The 17,796-nt window shown below is 33.4% G+C and overlaps 3 protein-coding genes across 7 annotated transcripts; 1 reads left to right on the top strand and 2 right to left on the bottom strand.

The window, feature by feature from the left end:
• Window positions 1-409: 409 nt before the first annotated feature.
• LOC122403038 (UDP-xylose and UDP-N-acetylglucosamine transporter) lies at window positions 410-2,816 on the bottom strand. The gene is made up of 6 exons (XM_043406319.1): window positions 2,377-2,816; window positions 1,976-2,192; window positions 1,585-1,899; window positions 1,354-1,505; window positions 1,019-1,270; window positions 410-634 (listed from the first exon to the last, which is right to left on the bottom strand). Exons 1-5 carry the CDS (start codon window positions 2,451-2,453, stop codon window positions 1,024-1,026), a joined length of 1,008 nt encoding a protein of 335 aa, XP_043262254.1. The 5' UTR covers window positions 2,454-2,816; the 3' UTR covers window positions 410-634; window positions 1,019-1,023.
• Window positions 2,817-7,660: 4,844 nt separating this feature from the next.
• Window positions 7,661-10,916, top strand: LOC122403084 (tether containing UBX domain for GLUT4). Its single transcript, XM_043406394.1, has 7 exons — window positions 7,661-7,973; window positions 8,058-8,113; window positions 8,704-8,953; window positions 9,054-9,434; window positions 9,855-10,212; window positions 10,374-10,539; window positions 10,617-10,916. Exons 1-7 carry the CDS (start codon window positions 7,887-7,889, stop codon window positions 10,771-10,773), a joined length of 1,455 nt encoding a protein of 484 aa, XP_043262329.1. The 5' UTR covers window positions 7,661-7,886; the 3' UTR covers window positions 10,774-10,916.
• Window positions 10,917-11,460: 544 nt separating this feature from the next.
• On the bottom strand, window positions 11,461-14,778 carry LOC122403083 (protein ecdysoneless). 5 transcript variants are annotated; one of them, XM_043406390.1, is made up of 6 exons: window positions 14,471-14,778; window positions 13,921-14,203; window positions 13,355-13,848; window positions 12,600-13,098; window positions 12,073-12,271; window positions 11,461-12,007 (listed from the first exon to the last, which is right to left on the bottom strand). In XM_043406390.1, the coding sequence occupies exons 2-6, from the start codon at window positions 14,174-14,176 to the stop codon at window positions 11,587-11,589; spliced, it is 1,869 nt and encodes a 622-aa protein (XP_043262325.1). In that variant the 5' UTR covers window positions 14,177-14,203; window positions 14,471-14,778; the 3' UTR covers window positions 11,461-11,586. The 5 variants fall into 5 exon arrangements, with proteins under 5 accessions (XP_043262325.1, XP_043262324.1, XP_043262326.1 ...); XM_043406389.1 differs by having other exon boundaries at window positions 13,921-14,187; XM_043406391.1 differs by having other exon boundaries at window positions 13,921-14,187; window positions 14,556-14,778.
• Window positions 14,779-17,796: the final 3,018 nt, after the last annotated feature.

Below are 17,796 nucleotides of genomic sequence, written 5' to 3'. Positions count from 1 at the left end.
AATTATTTCCTTATTTCACTTGTGTAGTCTTAAGACCCATCTCTTGTTGTGTCACATTATTTAAAATGCTACAATTTAACACTTTGACTGCCACGTCACCCATATATCGATGACAGGATTTACCATTATGGTACTAGAAAAATTAATTCTCAGAAACAAATTTTAGGTTATGTAGCTTACAATGGTCTTTTACGTGTACAGAATATTATACGGTTTTGATCTGGCAGTGAGCGTGTTAACGTACGTATTTCGTTAAATAAATTTAAGCGTTTGAATACATTCGTGTACGTTTAATTAACGAGTACACCACCAGGTGTCTCCCAGCTCATTCTAAAAGGAAGGGGAATTCCAGTAATTCTCTTGAGAAGGGTGTCCCCAAATCAAAAGATTGGTAACCAATCTCGTAGGATGACAGGAAAAGGATGCTCAGATTCACGGGATAAATGAAATCGGCGGTCGTTTTTGTATACAACATTTTGTTCTACTTTCTATTTTCTGCCCATACTGTGTAATCATCACATAATTATTATAAACGAAACGTGTTCGTCGATCGACTGCTAACTTGTATCTTGCACGTTCCCTATATGCAGACAAAGCAAACATAGAAATTGCATAAAGTGTCATCTACGTGTCCCTGAAATTATTACAGTTCGATTAACAACATGAACGACACTACTCTACTCCGCCAATTATTATTTTACTTGCAAGAATATTAACCTTTTGCATCTCACTAGCACTAAAATTTAATTTATATAGTGATACAAACTGAATTAACAAAATAAAATTTGAATTATAAACATTTTTAAAGTTACCAGTCGTTCATATTGGAAACAATTCTTGGAGTGCAAAAGAGAGTCATTGTTAAAGCGTTTAACTGTTTCAATATAATATTCAGATTATTTAAATTACAATTAAACCCTTCTTTCGTAACAAAAATTATGTTTATGAAATGTTTTTATTCGCCCGTCGAATTAAAGAGCTCGGAACTATTATATTAATACCAATCGATTGATAGTACCATTTCTATTGTACTTTCTTCGTCTTTTCCTTGGGCTGAAGACTTTCTGCAATCTTTGGTAATATTTCGGTAAATATTACTGTTCCCACAAATACTAGAAGCGTTCCAATCCAGTGGTACACTGTAAAAGGGTTCTGGAAGTACACTATCGAAAATAGTAAAGACAGGAATTTTCGTAACGTTATTACTAAAGTTACTGTGAGCGATGTGCATTCTGTCGTCAACACGAAAACAGAACTAATGCACATGTATCTGAAATTATTGTTAAGAATAGGACAGAAACAATGAATAAAAATTTTTAAATTAAAAATTAGCCAATATTGGTAAAAGGATACTGCGTGAGAACGTTTCCCATAAGGTACAAAATTAATTTCGGCACTTGTAAATTGATATACGATATTTGCAACGGTTCTGATGCAAGTGCGTATGTAAAATGGTCCCATATATTAGGAGCTAACGTTATAAAAAATGGCAATGGCAATAGATGCTGAAAAAAAAAACATCAAAAGTGATATTATTTTTAAAAAAAAGTTGTTCATAGAATATCGATACAAGCCAAAGTATACCGTATAGTATAGTGCCTCTCTTGCATTCTTTCCGTACTTCTTGTGCAAAACTTCTTGATAAATACCCATTCTGGCAGAAACAAATAGAGCGATCGTTAATAACGAAATACCCATTATCCACCAAAACAGATCGTCCCACGGTGTAGTAGCCACTTGTTCAACATTTTTAGCTTGCAAAGATTTGATTTCTTTGCCGCTAATGATCGTGCAGATTACAATTCCAAACGTAATCATAAACACCGATAAAAATTTACTAAATGCATACTTTTTCTTCAAGATAAGGATACCCATTATCATGTTAGCTATCAGAGAACCCTAAAACAATATGTATTAATATTAGGATAAATCCAAAGATTTAAAGATTCAGAAGATTCTACTTTCGAGTACTTACAGCCCTGAATATCATATGTAACGGCATAGGTATATTAAAATCAAACGCATAATTATTACAAACGTTTGTAATGAAAAACATCGTTACCAATACGAAATAATCCTTTATTCCGATATTGGGCTTCACGGTGCCACATTTCGATGTAAATAAAAATCCTTCTATCGATATGAAAAGAAACTGTGCGAACGTAATGAGGTTCCCGCTACCAGGATCTTCTCTGAAAAAAAAATATATCACTATTATTTCATCAACGACAATGAATATTATAAAATTTAGGACATAATCTTTGTACGCTGTCTTAAAAAATGTGGGTCACTGTGTTTGTAAATTTAAAATACTAGCGCACTGAATTACTATGTTATAATTTTTTAATGGGTTTAATGTAAGTATCGAGTATTTACTTAACGAGATATTCTAGGAGAACGACATTGCTGCAACAGCCGAGGAAGACGCACAAAATTGCAACGGCTGCACTCATATTATATTATTTACTGGGTACCATAAAAGTTAACCTAAAATTATAAATAGCCACACGCGTTTGAGACACTCGTACTCGTGTTCCGTTTCGAAATCATATAGAGCGGGTACGTTATTTAGCAATTATAACTATTTATCAGGAAGCACGTATACTCGAGAATGTGATGTATCATCTAAACGTTTCACATATTCCATCCACTTCATACACATCTAAATAAAAACCACACTATGAGCACGTGAAACATTATTTAATTTCCTATCCCCACCACTATATATAGAATTTTAATAACACTGCTTTATAAGAGATAACATACAAATCTTATGTAACTATACTATGAACAGTGCATATGATTTTTCTATAATTATACATTGCACATACCTGATAAGGCACAAATTAATTCCCGCGATTTTTCAGCCCCTTTCAATAATCTGACAAAAAAATGTTTACTATCGAAATTAATCGATATTCGATCGACGAAAAATTGCAGTTGCTTAAATTTAAAAACAAATTGGTTTTTGATAAACAATTAAGATCATTGTTATATAGGGTGTTCGGCCACCAGTGGGAAAAATTTTAATGGGGGATTCTAGAGGCCAAAATAAGACGAAAATCAAGAATACCAATTTGTTAATGGAGGCTTCGTTAAAAAGTTATTAACGTTTAAAGTTCCGACCGAATTGAATTTTTTTCTCGAAAATGCGCAAGATTTGGAGGGTATGTGTATTCACCAAAAATGATTGTAATTGACCCTCACAACCGAAAATAATTTTTTCAAAACGATTTGAAATTTTTCTTTTCCGTTGAAAAATTTCACACCTTTTTGAATTTTTTTTTTTAAAGTGGGTAGGATTTCGAGGGTATGTCTATTCACCAAAAATGATTGTAATTGACTCGTGCAATCGAAAGTAATTTTTCCAGAGTGATTTGAAACTTTTCAATTTCGTCGAAAAATTTAGGCATCTAATTAGATTTTTGGTAAGGAATTTTTTTCTCGAAAGTGCGTAAGATTTCGGGGGTATGTGTATTCACCAAAAATGATTGTAATTGACCCTCACAACCGAAAATAATTTTTTCAAAACGATTTGAAATTTTTCTTTTCCGTTGAAAAATTTCACACCTTTTTGAATTTTTTTTTTTAAAGTGGGTAGGATTTCGAGGGTATGTCTATTCACCAAAAATGATTGTAATTGACCCTCACAACCGAAAATAATTTTTTCAAAACGATTTGAAATTTTTCTTTTCCGTTGAAAAATTTCACACCTTTTTGAATTTTTTTTTTTAAAGTGGGTAGGATTTCGAGGGTATGTCTATTCACCAAAAATGATTGTAATTGACTCGTGCAATCGAAAGTAATTTTTCCAGAGTGATTTGAAACTTTTCAATTTCGTCGAAAAATTTAGGCATCTAATTAGATTTTTGGTAAGGAATTTTTTTCTCGAAAGTGCGTAAGATTTCGGGGGTATGTGTAATGACCAAAAATGATTGTAATTGACCACCGTAATCGAAAATAATTTTTTTAGAACGATTTGAAAAAATTTTTTTTCCGTTGAAAAATTTAACACCTTTTTGAATTTTTTTTTAAAAAGTGGGTAGGATTTCGGGGGTATGTCTATTCACCAAAAATGATTGTAATTGACCCGTGCAATCGAAAGTAATTTTTCCAGAGTGATTTGAAACTTTTCAATTTCGTCGAAAAATTTAGGCATCTAATTAGATTTTTGGTAAGGAATTTTTTTCTCGAAAGTGCGTAAGATTTCGGGGGTATGTGTAATGACCAAAAATGATTGTAATTGACCACCGTAATCGAAAATAATTTTTTTAGAACGATTTGAAAAAATTTTTTTTCCGTTGAAAAATTTCACACCTTTTTGAATTTTTTTTTTTAAAGTGGGTAGGATTTCGAGGGTATGTCTATTCACCAAAAATGATTGTAATTGACTCGTGCAATCGAAAGTAATTTTTCCAGAGTGATTTGAAACTTTTCAATTTCGTCGAAAAATTTAGGCATCTAATTAGATTTTTGGTAAGGAATTTTTTTCTCGAAAGTGCGTAAGATTTCGGGGGTATGTGTAATGACCAAAAATGATTGTAATTGACCACCGTAATCGAAAATAATTTTTTTAGAACGATTTGAAAAAATTTTTTTTCCGTTGAAAAATTTCACACCTTTTTGAATTTTTTTTTAAAAAGTGGGTAGGATTTTGAGGGTATGTGTAATGACCAAAAATGATTGTAATTGACCCGTGCAATCGAAAACAATTTTTCCAGAGTGATTTGAAACTTTTCAATTTCGTCGAAAAATTTAGACATCTAATCAGATTTTTGGTAAGGAATTTTTTTCTCGAAAGTGCGTAAGATTTCGGGGGTATGTGTAATGACCAAAAATGATTGTAATTGACCACCGTAATCGAAAATAATTTTTTTAGAACGATTTGAAAAAATTTTTTTTCCGTTGAAAAATTTCACACCTTTTCGAATTTTTTTCTAGGAAATGGGTAGAATTTCGAGGATATGTTTAATGACCAAAAATGATTGTAATTGACCCCCACAAACGAAAATAATTTTTCTAGAACGATTTGAAATTTTTTAATTTAATTGTTAATAACTTTTTAACGAAGCCTCCATTAACAAATTGGTATTCTTGATTTTCGTCTTATTTTGGCCTCTAGAATCCCCCATTAAAATTTTTCCCAGGGGTGTCCGAACACCCTGTATTTTTAAGTGGAAATAGGTATTTTTAATTTCGTAATATTGTAGACATCGTGTTGAGTTTTAATTGAACTTTACTAAACTCTTAATTATACAAAAGAACAAATTATATTTCTGATTTTACATATTATAATACAGTGAAAACTCGATAAATGTCCTCAAGAGCTGTTCCATAAATGATACATTTTTATCCCCACCACTAGGGGGATCCCCCTTGAACCAGTGAGGCGAAGTGTAACCGGAGACGTAGCGGCTTTCTTTAAAAATCTTTATTGCCTTCGTCAGCTTAGTTTAAATGTCCCTGTCAGTGTGACCACACTACTGTACAAGAAGAAAGTTTTTTATTTTTTACTTTTTTTTAATAAAAATTTTACTATCATGTGGGGAAGATTTTTCTAATTAAAATGAGACTAAACACGATATAAATCGGCCAATATTTGTTACCATAATATTGAATTAAATATTGTGTACTCGTATTTTCGCAAGGTCAGTGGGATTGGTACATTTATCGAACAGTGGTAGCTAACGAAACCCCCTATTTCATAAGTGTTGCAGTTTTTGATCACCTACGAAACGGTGGAACCGTTCCGTTTGAAAATAGCTACCTCCCGTTCGATAAATGTAGCCAGCACCTCGATGCGTCGTTCTTTGATATTTCCGAACATAGAAAAGGACAGCACAAGAAGGATAAATAAAGAGAGAAAGACTCGCAAGTACAATATTTAATTCAATATTATGCTACCAAATATTGACCGATTTATATCGTGTTTAGCCTCATTTTAATCAGAGAAATCTCCCCAACATGATAGTGAAATTTTTATTAACAAAAAGTAAAAAATAAAAAACTTTCTTCTGTGCAGTAGTGTGGTCACACTGACGCGGATATTTAAACTGGGGCGATAAATCCGAGTTTCAGTCCCTCTTTCTTCTTTAGCTACTGACTCTTTCTACGTTCGAAGCGTCGGCAAACTACAATCAAATTCGAAAGACGATTCTCCTATTCCGTAAGTGTTGCTGACCGGACCCGGAGTAGCGACATTTATCGAGTTTTCACTGTATAACGATAAATTAAACTTAAACATATTCAACTTTTCTCTTCTGGAACTTCGTTCATTCTTTTTTTTTTAAGAATCTTGTTTGCGTCTCTTCTTCTTTTTTTTAACAGTGTTGCCAAGCCACCAAATTCTAACATATCGAAACGAATTCAACGACATGCTACACTATGACCTTCGGATGACATTGAAAGAAAAATTGGCATGAATCGATCACAACAATATTTTAAATAATTCGTTGGTAAATAATACCAAGGCCTCGCAATTAGACGTAAACAAATGAACGTAAACATTACGAATGTTCATTTATTCAACTTCAGAACTTAACAAAAAATAAAATAAGTAGAAAGAAGTTCTCTAATTGAAACTACACATAAGACTTTATTGGAAAGAGTAGAACTTAGCATCGCAGAAGGTGAAATGCAATTCGAATATTTAATTTATTTACTAATTACATGCACCTTTTTAACATGCATGTTTTCAGTTTAGTTTTGCATAAATTTTCCTTTTATTTTGTGTGTTAAGTTCTGAAGTTGAATAAATGAGCGCTCGTAACGTTTACGTTCATTTGTTTACGTCTAAATGCGAGGCCATACTGTTATCTATCGCCGAATTATTTGAAATATTGTGGCGATCAATTCATGGCAATTTTTCTTTCAAGGTCATCTGAAAGTCACCGTGTAGCAAATCGCTGAATTCGTCACAATGTCGTCTGCAATATTATCAAGTTAAAAATAGCTACTTCCATTTCAAAATATAACAGTGACTTTAATTTTTTATCGAAAATCAATTTGTTTTTAAATTTGAATATTGGTTCAATATGAAACATATTTTTGTGAGACTAATTTGTGCCTCACCTTGAGTATGTTAATATTAAAAGTCACGTAATAGTTTAGAACTTTCTAAATTATAATTTATTTTTTACGAATTACAATGCTAGACATAAGTATTGACACAGTACACGATTCTTTATCTCTTTGGGGCACGATGACATTAATCCCACTTTTTTAATGCACCGTAATGCATGATGGGACATTTTCAGTCCAACCTCGAAATATTGCAATAGCTGCATGCGCGCGCATAGGTTTATATTTCGTCTTATTTACGTAAAGCAGTTGGTAATAACTTCGACAAATGTTACACTTACAATTGTATTCATTTGTTTGGCAACATTCATACAGGTTCATCAATTGTTGCAAGAGGAAAGTTTATTACTATTTTTTCATGTTTTTACATTATGTGATACCTTTATTAATAAAAATATACCAACTTTGTTTAATTTAAAACGCAATAAAATTTCTATGCAACATTTTTTGTGTGTTCTTTATTTACAATACTTGTTTATATAAATATATTGAAAAAACGATATATACTATCGAGTGATTTTTTAATTTAATTTATATGTAGTTTTGGAACTATTTGTTATACATGTTAAACGCTTTCAGTTTTATATATTTTATTAGTTGTATGTTATAAATGTTAATGTTTAATATTTTTATCTGCATACTTGCTACCCCACTACTTGACGAAGTGGTATAGCAAATTCATCATAATTTTCCTTGTCTCATGCACTGCACCGAATTTCTATAATCACGGCATGATTTCGTATTTCTCTCTCTACTATATTTTATATTAGATTAGTTTCTATAAACAATTGAAATTTTAATATATTATGGCTAAAAATGGAAATGTTATCATACTCATGCCAAATGGACATCGACGTAACGTGAAAGTTACACCAAACACTACAATATTACAAGTAAGTTATTTGTGTGTACGTTTATTATTGGACGAATGTTGTTATTTAAATTTTCATATGTTGAGTACAAATTATTATTTGTAGATTTTGGAAGAAGTTTGTAATAAACATGGTTATGATCCAGATGATTACGATGTCAAGTATGTACCATCAACAAATAAATACAGTCAGTCAAAAAAGTCTCCGTACACCGTAGAAGAATTTATTTAAAGTTGCATAATTTTAAAGGAAATGGTAATAAATAAATAATTCTTTCGTTACTATGTTCAGAAATATAACATTAATTATTAGTGCAAACAAAAGGTTGTTACATGCTTTTGTTAGCAAATAAACGAACAAGAATGACGACTAAACTTAAAAATTAGTTCGAACAATGCCAAAGAGGATGCAAGAAATTATGAAATTAAAAGGGCCGCCCAGCTGACCACTAGTTAACAGATTATGAATAATAGTGTTACATGTACGGAGACATTTTTGACCTCGTTTTCGTTGAGTTTTAGTTTTGCCTTTGTTTATTCGTTAACACATAAATTTAACATAGTTTTTCTCGTACTGTTATTAAATGTTATGTTTGTAAACATAACGCAAGAATTATTTAATACCATTTCCTTTAAAATTATGTAACTTTAAATAAATTCTTGTACGGTGTACGGAGACTTTTTTGACTGACTGTAAGTATAAAATATAAAATTACAACAGACTTTAATTAACATTTTATCTATTTTTTTAGACACTTTCGCCGTGTATTGGATCCTAATGCAATGTTACGGTTCGCGGGACTATCAAACAATGCACAACTAGAAATGATACCTTGTACAAAGAAACGTTCCACATTGACAGTGACAATAGCTATACAATTAGAAAACGGAGAACGAAAAATGGGTGAATTCATGTCTAATATAACGTTACTTGAAATTTTGCAACAACTATGTCTTGACCAGGATCTTGAAAAAACTCTATTAACATATATGCATCGAGAGGTATGGAAATATCTATTAATTTTTTATTATTATTATTGTAAACCATCTATAAAATTCAAACTGTATTATCGGTAAAATAATAAAATCATTATTTTTCTAGATTTATGGAATAGAAGCTTTGATGAACGCAACTTTAAAGTCGCTAGGAATTACTAACGGTAAAGCTGTATTGCGCTTAATGTACAGAGATCCTCAACAAACAGACTGTCAGACTTCAACAATTGATTCTAATAAAACATCAAATGTTACGACTCCATTGACAAAAGAAACACAGAAATCAAAACAATCGGAAGTACGTTCTCAGAGTGTAATAGATAACACGCAAGAATTAACAACTTTAGATAAAGGAAACGAAATTCTTACAACAGAGGAATGTCAGTCGATGCCATCAACTAGTACAAATTACGCCATTGCTAGAAGTGAAATTATATCGAAACCATCCACTACGAATGGAATAACAGATACAAATGAAATAGAATTTGTAAGATTTGCTTACATAAGAATATATATTTAAGAAAATATACAAGATGTTCGGCCACCACTGGGAAAAATTTTAATGGGACATTCTGGAGGCCAAAATAAGACGAAAATCAAGAATACTAATTTGTTGATGGAAGCTTCGTTAAAAAGTTATTAACGTTTGAAGTTCCGCCTGTGGAACAGCTGCGCACGCGTGACTGCGCATGCATCTCTACCGTGCGCGCGCAGCTGTACGCAAGTTGCCTATCTACAGGCGCCAACTTTAAACGTTAATAACTTTTTAACGAAGCCTCAGTCAAGAAATTGATATTCTTGATTTTCGTCTTATTTTGGCCTCAAGAATCCCCCATTAAAATTTTTCCGAGGGGTGGTCGAACACCCTGTATCTACATATATGTTATTTATAGCTTTTTGTTTATAGTTGGGCGAACGAAATGCTATGGTATTCAATCTTGATATTATTGAAGCATTACCTGAAGACGAAGTGCCAGATGTTTTTTACGATGTAACAGTTGATGATGCAAAAGTAATATTAAGAGATTTTAAACGTCGCAGAGAAGAACTAGAAGAAGCCCCTTTTTTAACAAAAGTTCAACGAGAATTAAACGAAGAAATCAGAACCTTGAGTCAATTAAATAAGTATCATTATACGATAATCCGTATACAATTTCCAGATCAGTTTGTCCTTCAAGGATTGTTCCGACCACTGGAAACTGTACAAGCGATAAAAGACTTTGTAAAAAGCTACTTGAGCGATCCCAGTAGCGAGTTCCTAATTTGTAAGTAATATAAACAAACCTTGAAACTAAGAAACTTATGTATTTAAAATTTTTACCAAAAATCTGTTGTTTTTGTGATATTTAGATTAAAAGTTTTTAAACGACCACTCCGTCTGTTTTTAAAAATTATACAATTTAATGCAAATTTCATTTCTCGATAGTTACTACTCCACCAAAACATATTTTAAATAGCAGTGCACGTTTAATTGACGAAGATTTGGTACCTTCTGCTATCATTCATTATTCTGGGCAATCTGCTCTTAGATCTGATATAAAACAAAAATTAACGGATCCTAAAGACGTTGAAATGCAAGTTACTAAAGTTAGGTAAGCGATTAACCACGTTGTATACTACATATTACAATACAAATTTTATTTTATATATTATACCAACTTATTTTCAGAGTATCGATGACAAACCAACAAAGTGAAACAGTTAACAAAGACGCGAACGTTACTGATCCGGCATGTAGTAAACCAGTTAAGGTTTGTAATGCAAGTACTAGCGAATCGAAACAAAACAAAATACCAGCGTGGTTAAATCTACCATTTAAAAAGTAAACCAACTTTGTGATTGTTAATAAATTCAAGTAATTATAAGTATTTTATTAATATTTATGTAATCTAAAGAAATATAACGCGAGTGAACAGTTATATTTGCATTGAAACAAGTATCGTCCTTCCGCGAAAAGAAGGCACAGCGTGTTTACATCCCCCACTCTTGCTGCTGTCCGCTGATTGGCTGTCACGTCACAGTTATCGGCCAATAGTGAGTCAGCGGACAGCAACAGGAGTGGGGTTGTAAACACGATGTGCCTTCTTCTCGCGGAAGAATGGTAGAATCCTGTCTTGTGTGGCGAGGTATAACCATTTTTTAACCAAGCAAATGAAATTGAAAAAAGTCCATGTAATGGTAGACATTGACTCTCGATGCCCCATGTTGACAGTTTAGAATACAATAATGAACGGATTTGATGATCTTTCTTTGATAAATAAAAAGGCATTTTAAGTAAAAATTGATTTCATTCGACTGTATCATAGAGTTCAATGCACGCACGCACACGTATCCACACACATATCGTCTTTCCACAAGAAGAAGGTATAGTGTGTTTACATCCGCACTCTTGCTGCAGTCCGCTGATTGGCTGTCACCGTTTTCGACCAATAGTGAGTCAGCTGACAGCAGCTAGAGTGGGGACGTATGATACGCATGCGTGCACGCCCATACACACATACACGAAACATGTATATATACTTTTTTTACTTTCTGAAACAATAAATAGCTGTGATTTAATTTACATAAAATGATCAACAATACTTTCGACCTATTAACAATTGTTAATATATTTTGATAAAAATTATTTTATAATGTTATTAACTTTGTAAGTCGGGTGGTACTGTGGTCGGCGATTGTAATTGCAAATGCATGAGCCGTCGAACAGGTCCACCTATCATATTCCCGATTGGTCCTGAACCACCCGCCTCCTCTTTGATACTTTTTATTAAATTCTCTTCTATTATGTCAGATCTTTTTCGCATCTCGAAACTCTCGTCTTTCACCATTTCAGATTGCAGTTCTGAGTTTAATAATCTCATATACTTATCCATTTCACCGCCTGTATCTTCATCGTCTTCGCCTAAAGAACCTTCCGAACTCCCTTCAAACTCTCCTTCGCTTTCTGGAACAGCTAAATCTAATATACCTTGTAACGTACAATCAAATATATCTGCATCGAATTCAACTTTTTCATTGTCTTCTGAATCGTGCATTATGTCAGCCTCCATGGAACGATCTCTGTATAAAAACATACAGATTAAAATTTATACGATACTAATAGGATCATAATATAAATAACGTACTCCAAAAATTGTACACCATCGATATTGCTAGTATGATTGAAGAAGGATTGTACTTTTTCTCTGAGACTCAATGGTTCTTGTCCCTGTTTTTTATTCTTAACGTTTCCCCACTGTTCGTTTAAGAATGCATTTAATTGTACTGGATCCACATTTAACCAACTGTCGCTATTCGCTGGACTTAATGTAACTTCATCTTGGGCTATGTATAAAATACAGTATCAAACAATAGTCGAATGTAAATGGAATTTTATTAACACGTTGACCGCCGTGTCGCCCATATTTGGGTGTTTTCATGAAATCAGTAGCGCTTTTCAAATAATTTGCAAAGTATTTTATAGTAAAGCAATTATATAGTATAATTGATTTAGACTTTGGAAAATTACATAATAATACATCAATTTTTTATCTTTGAAACTAATAGAAACGATAGAAAATTATTATCTACAGTCGAACCAAGAATTTTTAGCCCTGCAGATATATTCGATTTGTGTTGGTCAACGTGTTAATGTTAATTTTAATGGAATTACCATGCAATTCAACGTCGTTAGATTGTATGCTTTCCCATGCTTCTAAAACTTTTTCAGCGTCGCTTTTAACGATATTTGTCGCGTAAGTAAATGAACTTAAATGTTGCAAGTAGTAATCTTTTGCCGCGTTCAGAAGTCTTTCGTAATCTTGACTACCTTTCAACAGATTTCTAAAGTAACCGCTAGTTTCTAAACGTGCTAAATATGCATTCAGAGCGTATTCATTTGTCTTCAATTTCTCAGTATTATTAATTGTTTGATTCACTCTTTTTCTACGTTCTTCGTGTGCATTGGCAACTAACATCTCTAAACCACAGGCTATCTTAACGCCGAGTATATGAGCATTGTATTTCGAACAGGTTATCGGTGGTATATTCCAGCCAGTTCTCGGATCTCCCGTATATCGACAATGCATTGCCATTGCATACAGACATTTAGTCATTTTCAAATTAACCATAATTCGCTGTTCGGGGGGAAAGTACTTCATGGCTCGACAGACCTATGGGACGTAAAAAAGATGTCATGAAAATAAATTAAAGGGTACAGCCGAACAAGGGGGTCAAATGTGCCCTTGAACGAAATTTGACATACGATGTGTGGGCGTTGCTTCCCATGCTAGACACCAGAGGATTGAAACATGACGCAGAATGTTTGGTTCTGATTCTTCATCGATGGATCCATCGTATGTCAAATTTGGTTCGAGGGTACATTTGACCCCCTTTTAATTCTACTCCAGTATAATATGGAATCCTTACTTTTCTCTCGAGAGGATCAGAGTGACAAATAGATCTAATAGCAGGTGCAACGAGTCCAGGTTCTTGATAGAGTATTGAAACTGCCTTTTCCGGTAAAAAGACTCTAGCTTTGTGATACCTTTTCTTAATCTCGTTTGGATAAACAAATATTCTTTTTTTCAAAACATCTTGTACTTTGTCAGAAGCTTTGGAGAAATACGGAGTTGTCTGTATATGATTCAATAAATCAATCAGAGTTTTATTCTTTTCTCGAATAATATGCAACTCTCCGTTATAAACAAACGTATGTTGCTCGCATGTTTCAGGATTGGCCCACGGAGGCAAAACATTCGCTGCTTCGATTAATAAAAATTCTCCGTCAGAATCTATTAGTCTAGCAATTAATCCATCAAAAGTCTGTGTAAGCTTAAATATTAGAAACGCTATAAACCATTCGTCACTTACATCTTCGTCAAAGTGCACAGACGCGTAAACATGAGGTAGCACATTGCATTCTGCAAGACACAAATAATAATATACAAATACAATTACGATTGCAAATTTTCAGAAGTGAAATTACACGTTACCTTCTATATTCGTTGAATTATCAACAAGTTTCTCCAATAACAATGCTTGCTTTGTTCTAGGATGAAACGTTAAGGTATTGCTGTGCCAAATATAATCTTTAACATACAAAGCGATTTCTTTGTTGAATTTTTCGATTTCTTGCAAAAGTATTTCCTCCGTTATCGTTTCCAATGGTCTCGTGTAACAAATTTTTGGATAAAGAAAACATTCAAGGAGATCGTCCTCTTTCGCTATAGATATTTTTGTATCCGCCATAGTTTTGCTACCTAAAATGTTTAATAACTATCAAAATGTTAATAATCTTCGATTTAGCAGTAATTTAAAAATATTTCGACATTGTTTATACATACAAAACGATTAATATATTTTTACAAACATTTGAGATATTCGATGAGAAACTTTACGTAAAAGCTTCGAGATTCTTTGAAAACGTTTTATACACGAAATGTTTGTATCAAAATTTATAATATACTTTTACAAATTAACATTACAGTATGGTATTGCATGTTTAATTTACATTAATGTATTCAAACGCTCGAGTATATTTACCAGGAGGGATTGGTGTATCTGGATTGTTTTGAAAATATAACTATAAATGTTTTTCACATTGTCCAAAACAACACAGATTACTAACTACGCGTTCTTCACGTTGGTTACTGTCGGAGGCAGACAACTCTTTGCAGTGATGCCAGACGGAGCCCTCGGTGCACCGTGAACTCTTCATTTGACATCCGTACACTGTGCCAGATCACGCGTAAATGAACTCGGTAAAGTTTCGGAGAGTCGACAAAACCAAACGTTTTATTGTGTTTAGAGAACCAACATCTGCATTTGGGCAAATGTAATACGTATTCGTACTTTCAACTTTTCTTTGTGCTTTAAGCGTAATATTCATTAACTTGAAACTATGTATATGCATTGGTCCATTTCAGAGATGCCAGAAAAGCACCGCCGGGTGCACACGCACACATGCCAGATACGCGTACGTGAGCTCGTGGAGTTTCGGAAAGTCGACAAAGGCAAACTGACGCATGCCCTCTTTCTCGATTCTCCGAAGCTGCCCGAAGTAATTTCGGATCGCCTCGTGGGAGTCGAGAGAGAAAGGCTCACATTTGCCTTCTCGCTCTAAACAACTGAAATCCGACCTCCCGTCAACGGCATACGATTTGGATTCTCGAGCCGAGATTCTCGACTGCCCAGGCATTTTTACTTTCCGACCTATGTAGGCGCATATAAGCAAAGTACCCATAATGAAAAAAAAATTTTGTAAAATTTATTTTACGGAAATACACGTTTTAAAACCTCCTGATCATATTTTAATTATTGAAAAAAAAGACATTTTTTTTTATTCCCATGTATGAGCACACATATGTATATTATTAATACGATTTTTGAAAATCAAAATACTTTAAGATTGAAAATTAATAAATTAAAATGAGATTCCACTCTTTACCAGTATTGTGCACGCTGTGGTATTTTTCAATAAGAAGAGTTCTTACTTTTATAACATAAACAAAACAGTAGAATTAATAATTGCAGAAATTAATTAATAATGATTTTCCTCGATTGTTTTGAAATAACCGTATCAATTGGTTATGACGAACTAAATAGAACTAACTAGAAACAAAGGAAAAGTGATCCCGTTTGCCAGATTAATACAAAGTATGGGTTGTATCTTAAATTTTAAAAGCACATAGTCGAATATTTTTAAAGGTATAAAACATAGCGTTTCATTGTAGAACAGTAACATAAGTTAGCAGGTAATGTCATAAAACTGTTTTTCCCAGCTATATCCCTTTTTACCTGAAGTATAAGGTAAAAAGTACGAGCTACAAGGTACGACTATCCGAAAATCGTTCACATTTTATCAATGTAAATGAAGCGGCCTTTCCATCAGAGTTAAATACAAAATTTTGTAATTTCTGTGAAAACAAAACTTTCAGTAAATGTACGTGGTGCTTGAAATTTTTATGTTTTGACTGTTTTTGTGAAAAGTACCATCCAGATTCATGTACTTCGTACATTGTAAATAACATATGTTAAATGTAATCGATTAAATTTAACTTTAAAAAAAAATATTCGAAGGTCAGACAAAAATGTAATGTCATATTTAGTGTACGATTAAAGTATGATTGAAAAAATAAAAAAAAAAGTTCAAGCAGGGTTTGAACCAGCAGAGCAGAAGAAGTTCGGAACTTGCAGGCAAAGACCTCATCACTCACGGCACGCTGATTAGTGATGAACATAGTTCTATTTCTGAAAATAAGTACCTGTAATAACTTTAATAATATCTCAAAGTAAAACCTAACCCAAAACCTGGTACCATTCCAACTTTTCCTTGTTAGAAACGAGTTTTCAATTTGTCTTAGCGAAAATCGCAATCACATTTTGCACATTATTCTAAAACATTTGTGGTATTCGTTTTCAATGCGATTTAAGTAAGCATGTAATGTATAAGATTTCATTTAATGTTTTCTTTTCTAGAGAAGATAGAGAAAAAGTTTATATAATTTTTTTTATATAAAATTTAATTCGTCCTAAGATTTATATGAAACATTTCAAAGATTTTTTATACATTATGCCTATATATCCGAACAACTATGAAACAAGAGGTATAATCTGTAAGGAGTGTATGTGTGTGGCTAGGAGAACCGTTATCGTTTGCGTCGATAGGAGTGTTTAGTCTAAGCTAGAGTAGGTATCGAGTGAGGTGTTTAGGTTTAAGCTGAAATACGTTTTAGAGACTGCGTCTCGAACGTGCGTTTTGTTTAGATCATTATTATAAAATAGGAATAAGGAAGGGTCGACTTTGACTGCAGGAACGTCACTCTGTATCGAACGTTAGTCGAGAGCAATCACAGTTTTACGATTATGATCTTTTACGTTTACGTTTTATGTCTTTCTTTTATGTTCTTTATGTTAAATAGTTAGTAAATATTAAATAATATAATTACATCGTTACGTTTAGTGTTCACGTATTTGAATCCGTCCACACGCCTTTGAAATGAGAACATAAAACTTAAATGTAAAGTTTCATTTAGATTCATTCAGCTATTTATATTCAATCGTATTAATAATATACATATGTGTGCTCATATATGGGAATAAAAAAAATGTCTTTTTTTTCAATAATTAAAATATGATCAGGAGGTCTTAAAACGTGTATTTCCGTAAAATAAATTTTACAAAATTTTTTTTTCATTATGGGTACTTTGCTTATGTGCGCCTACATAGGTCGGAAAGTAAAAATGCCTGGGCAGTCGAGAATCTCGGCTCGAGAATCCAAATCGTATGCCGTTGACGGGAGGTCGGATTTCAGTTGTTTAGAGCGAGAAGGCAAATGTGAGCCTTTCTCTCTCGACTCCCACGAGGCGATCCGAAATTACTTCGGGCAGCTTCGGAGAATCGAGAAAGAGGGCATGCGTCAGTTTGCCTTTGTCGACTTTCCGAAACTCCACGAGCTCACGTACGCGTATCTGGCATGTGTGCGTGTGCACCCGGCGGTGCTTTTCTGGCATCTCTGGACCATACTTTATTTTTATAATAAAGAAGGAATTACTGCTATATGAAAGTCTGCACCGCCATCTACGGCGGAACGCCTAAGTTACCAACGCTTAATGGTGATTCAAATATAATAAATGTGGGAAAATGTCACCCACGTATCTCTAGGCTCCAGGAAGGGGACTCAGAAGAATGAATGAATGTGTCTAGCATAACGGTAACAAAGGAACTGTTTATTCGAAAATAACTGGGACGCGTGGCCACATCTGCACGCCGTGAGAGCTGAACAAAGAATGGCTCTGCGGCATCACGCTGAGCGCAACATGGCCGCTTCCCCCACTCTAGCAGCTAGAGTGAGAGGGGAGACCGCAGTC

This window comes from Colletes gigas, unplaced genomic scaffold (assembly GCF_013123115.1).
Source record: "Colletes gigas isolate AHSC1104 unplaced genomic scaffold, ASM1312311v1 Colletes_gigas_Sc00043, whole genome shotgun sequence".
NCBI classification, from domain to species: Eukaryota; Metazoa; Arthropoda; class Insecta; order Hymenoptera; family Colletidae; genus Colletes; species Colletes gigas.
Note: the sequence above shows the minus strand (reverse complement) of the source record. Positions and strands in the feature narration are given on the sequence as shown.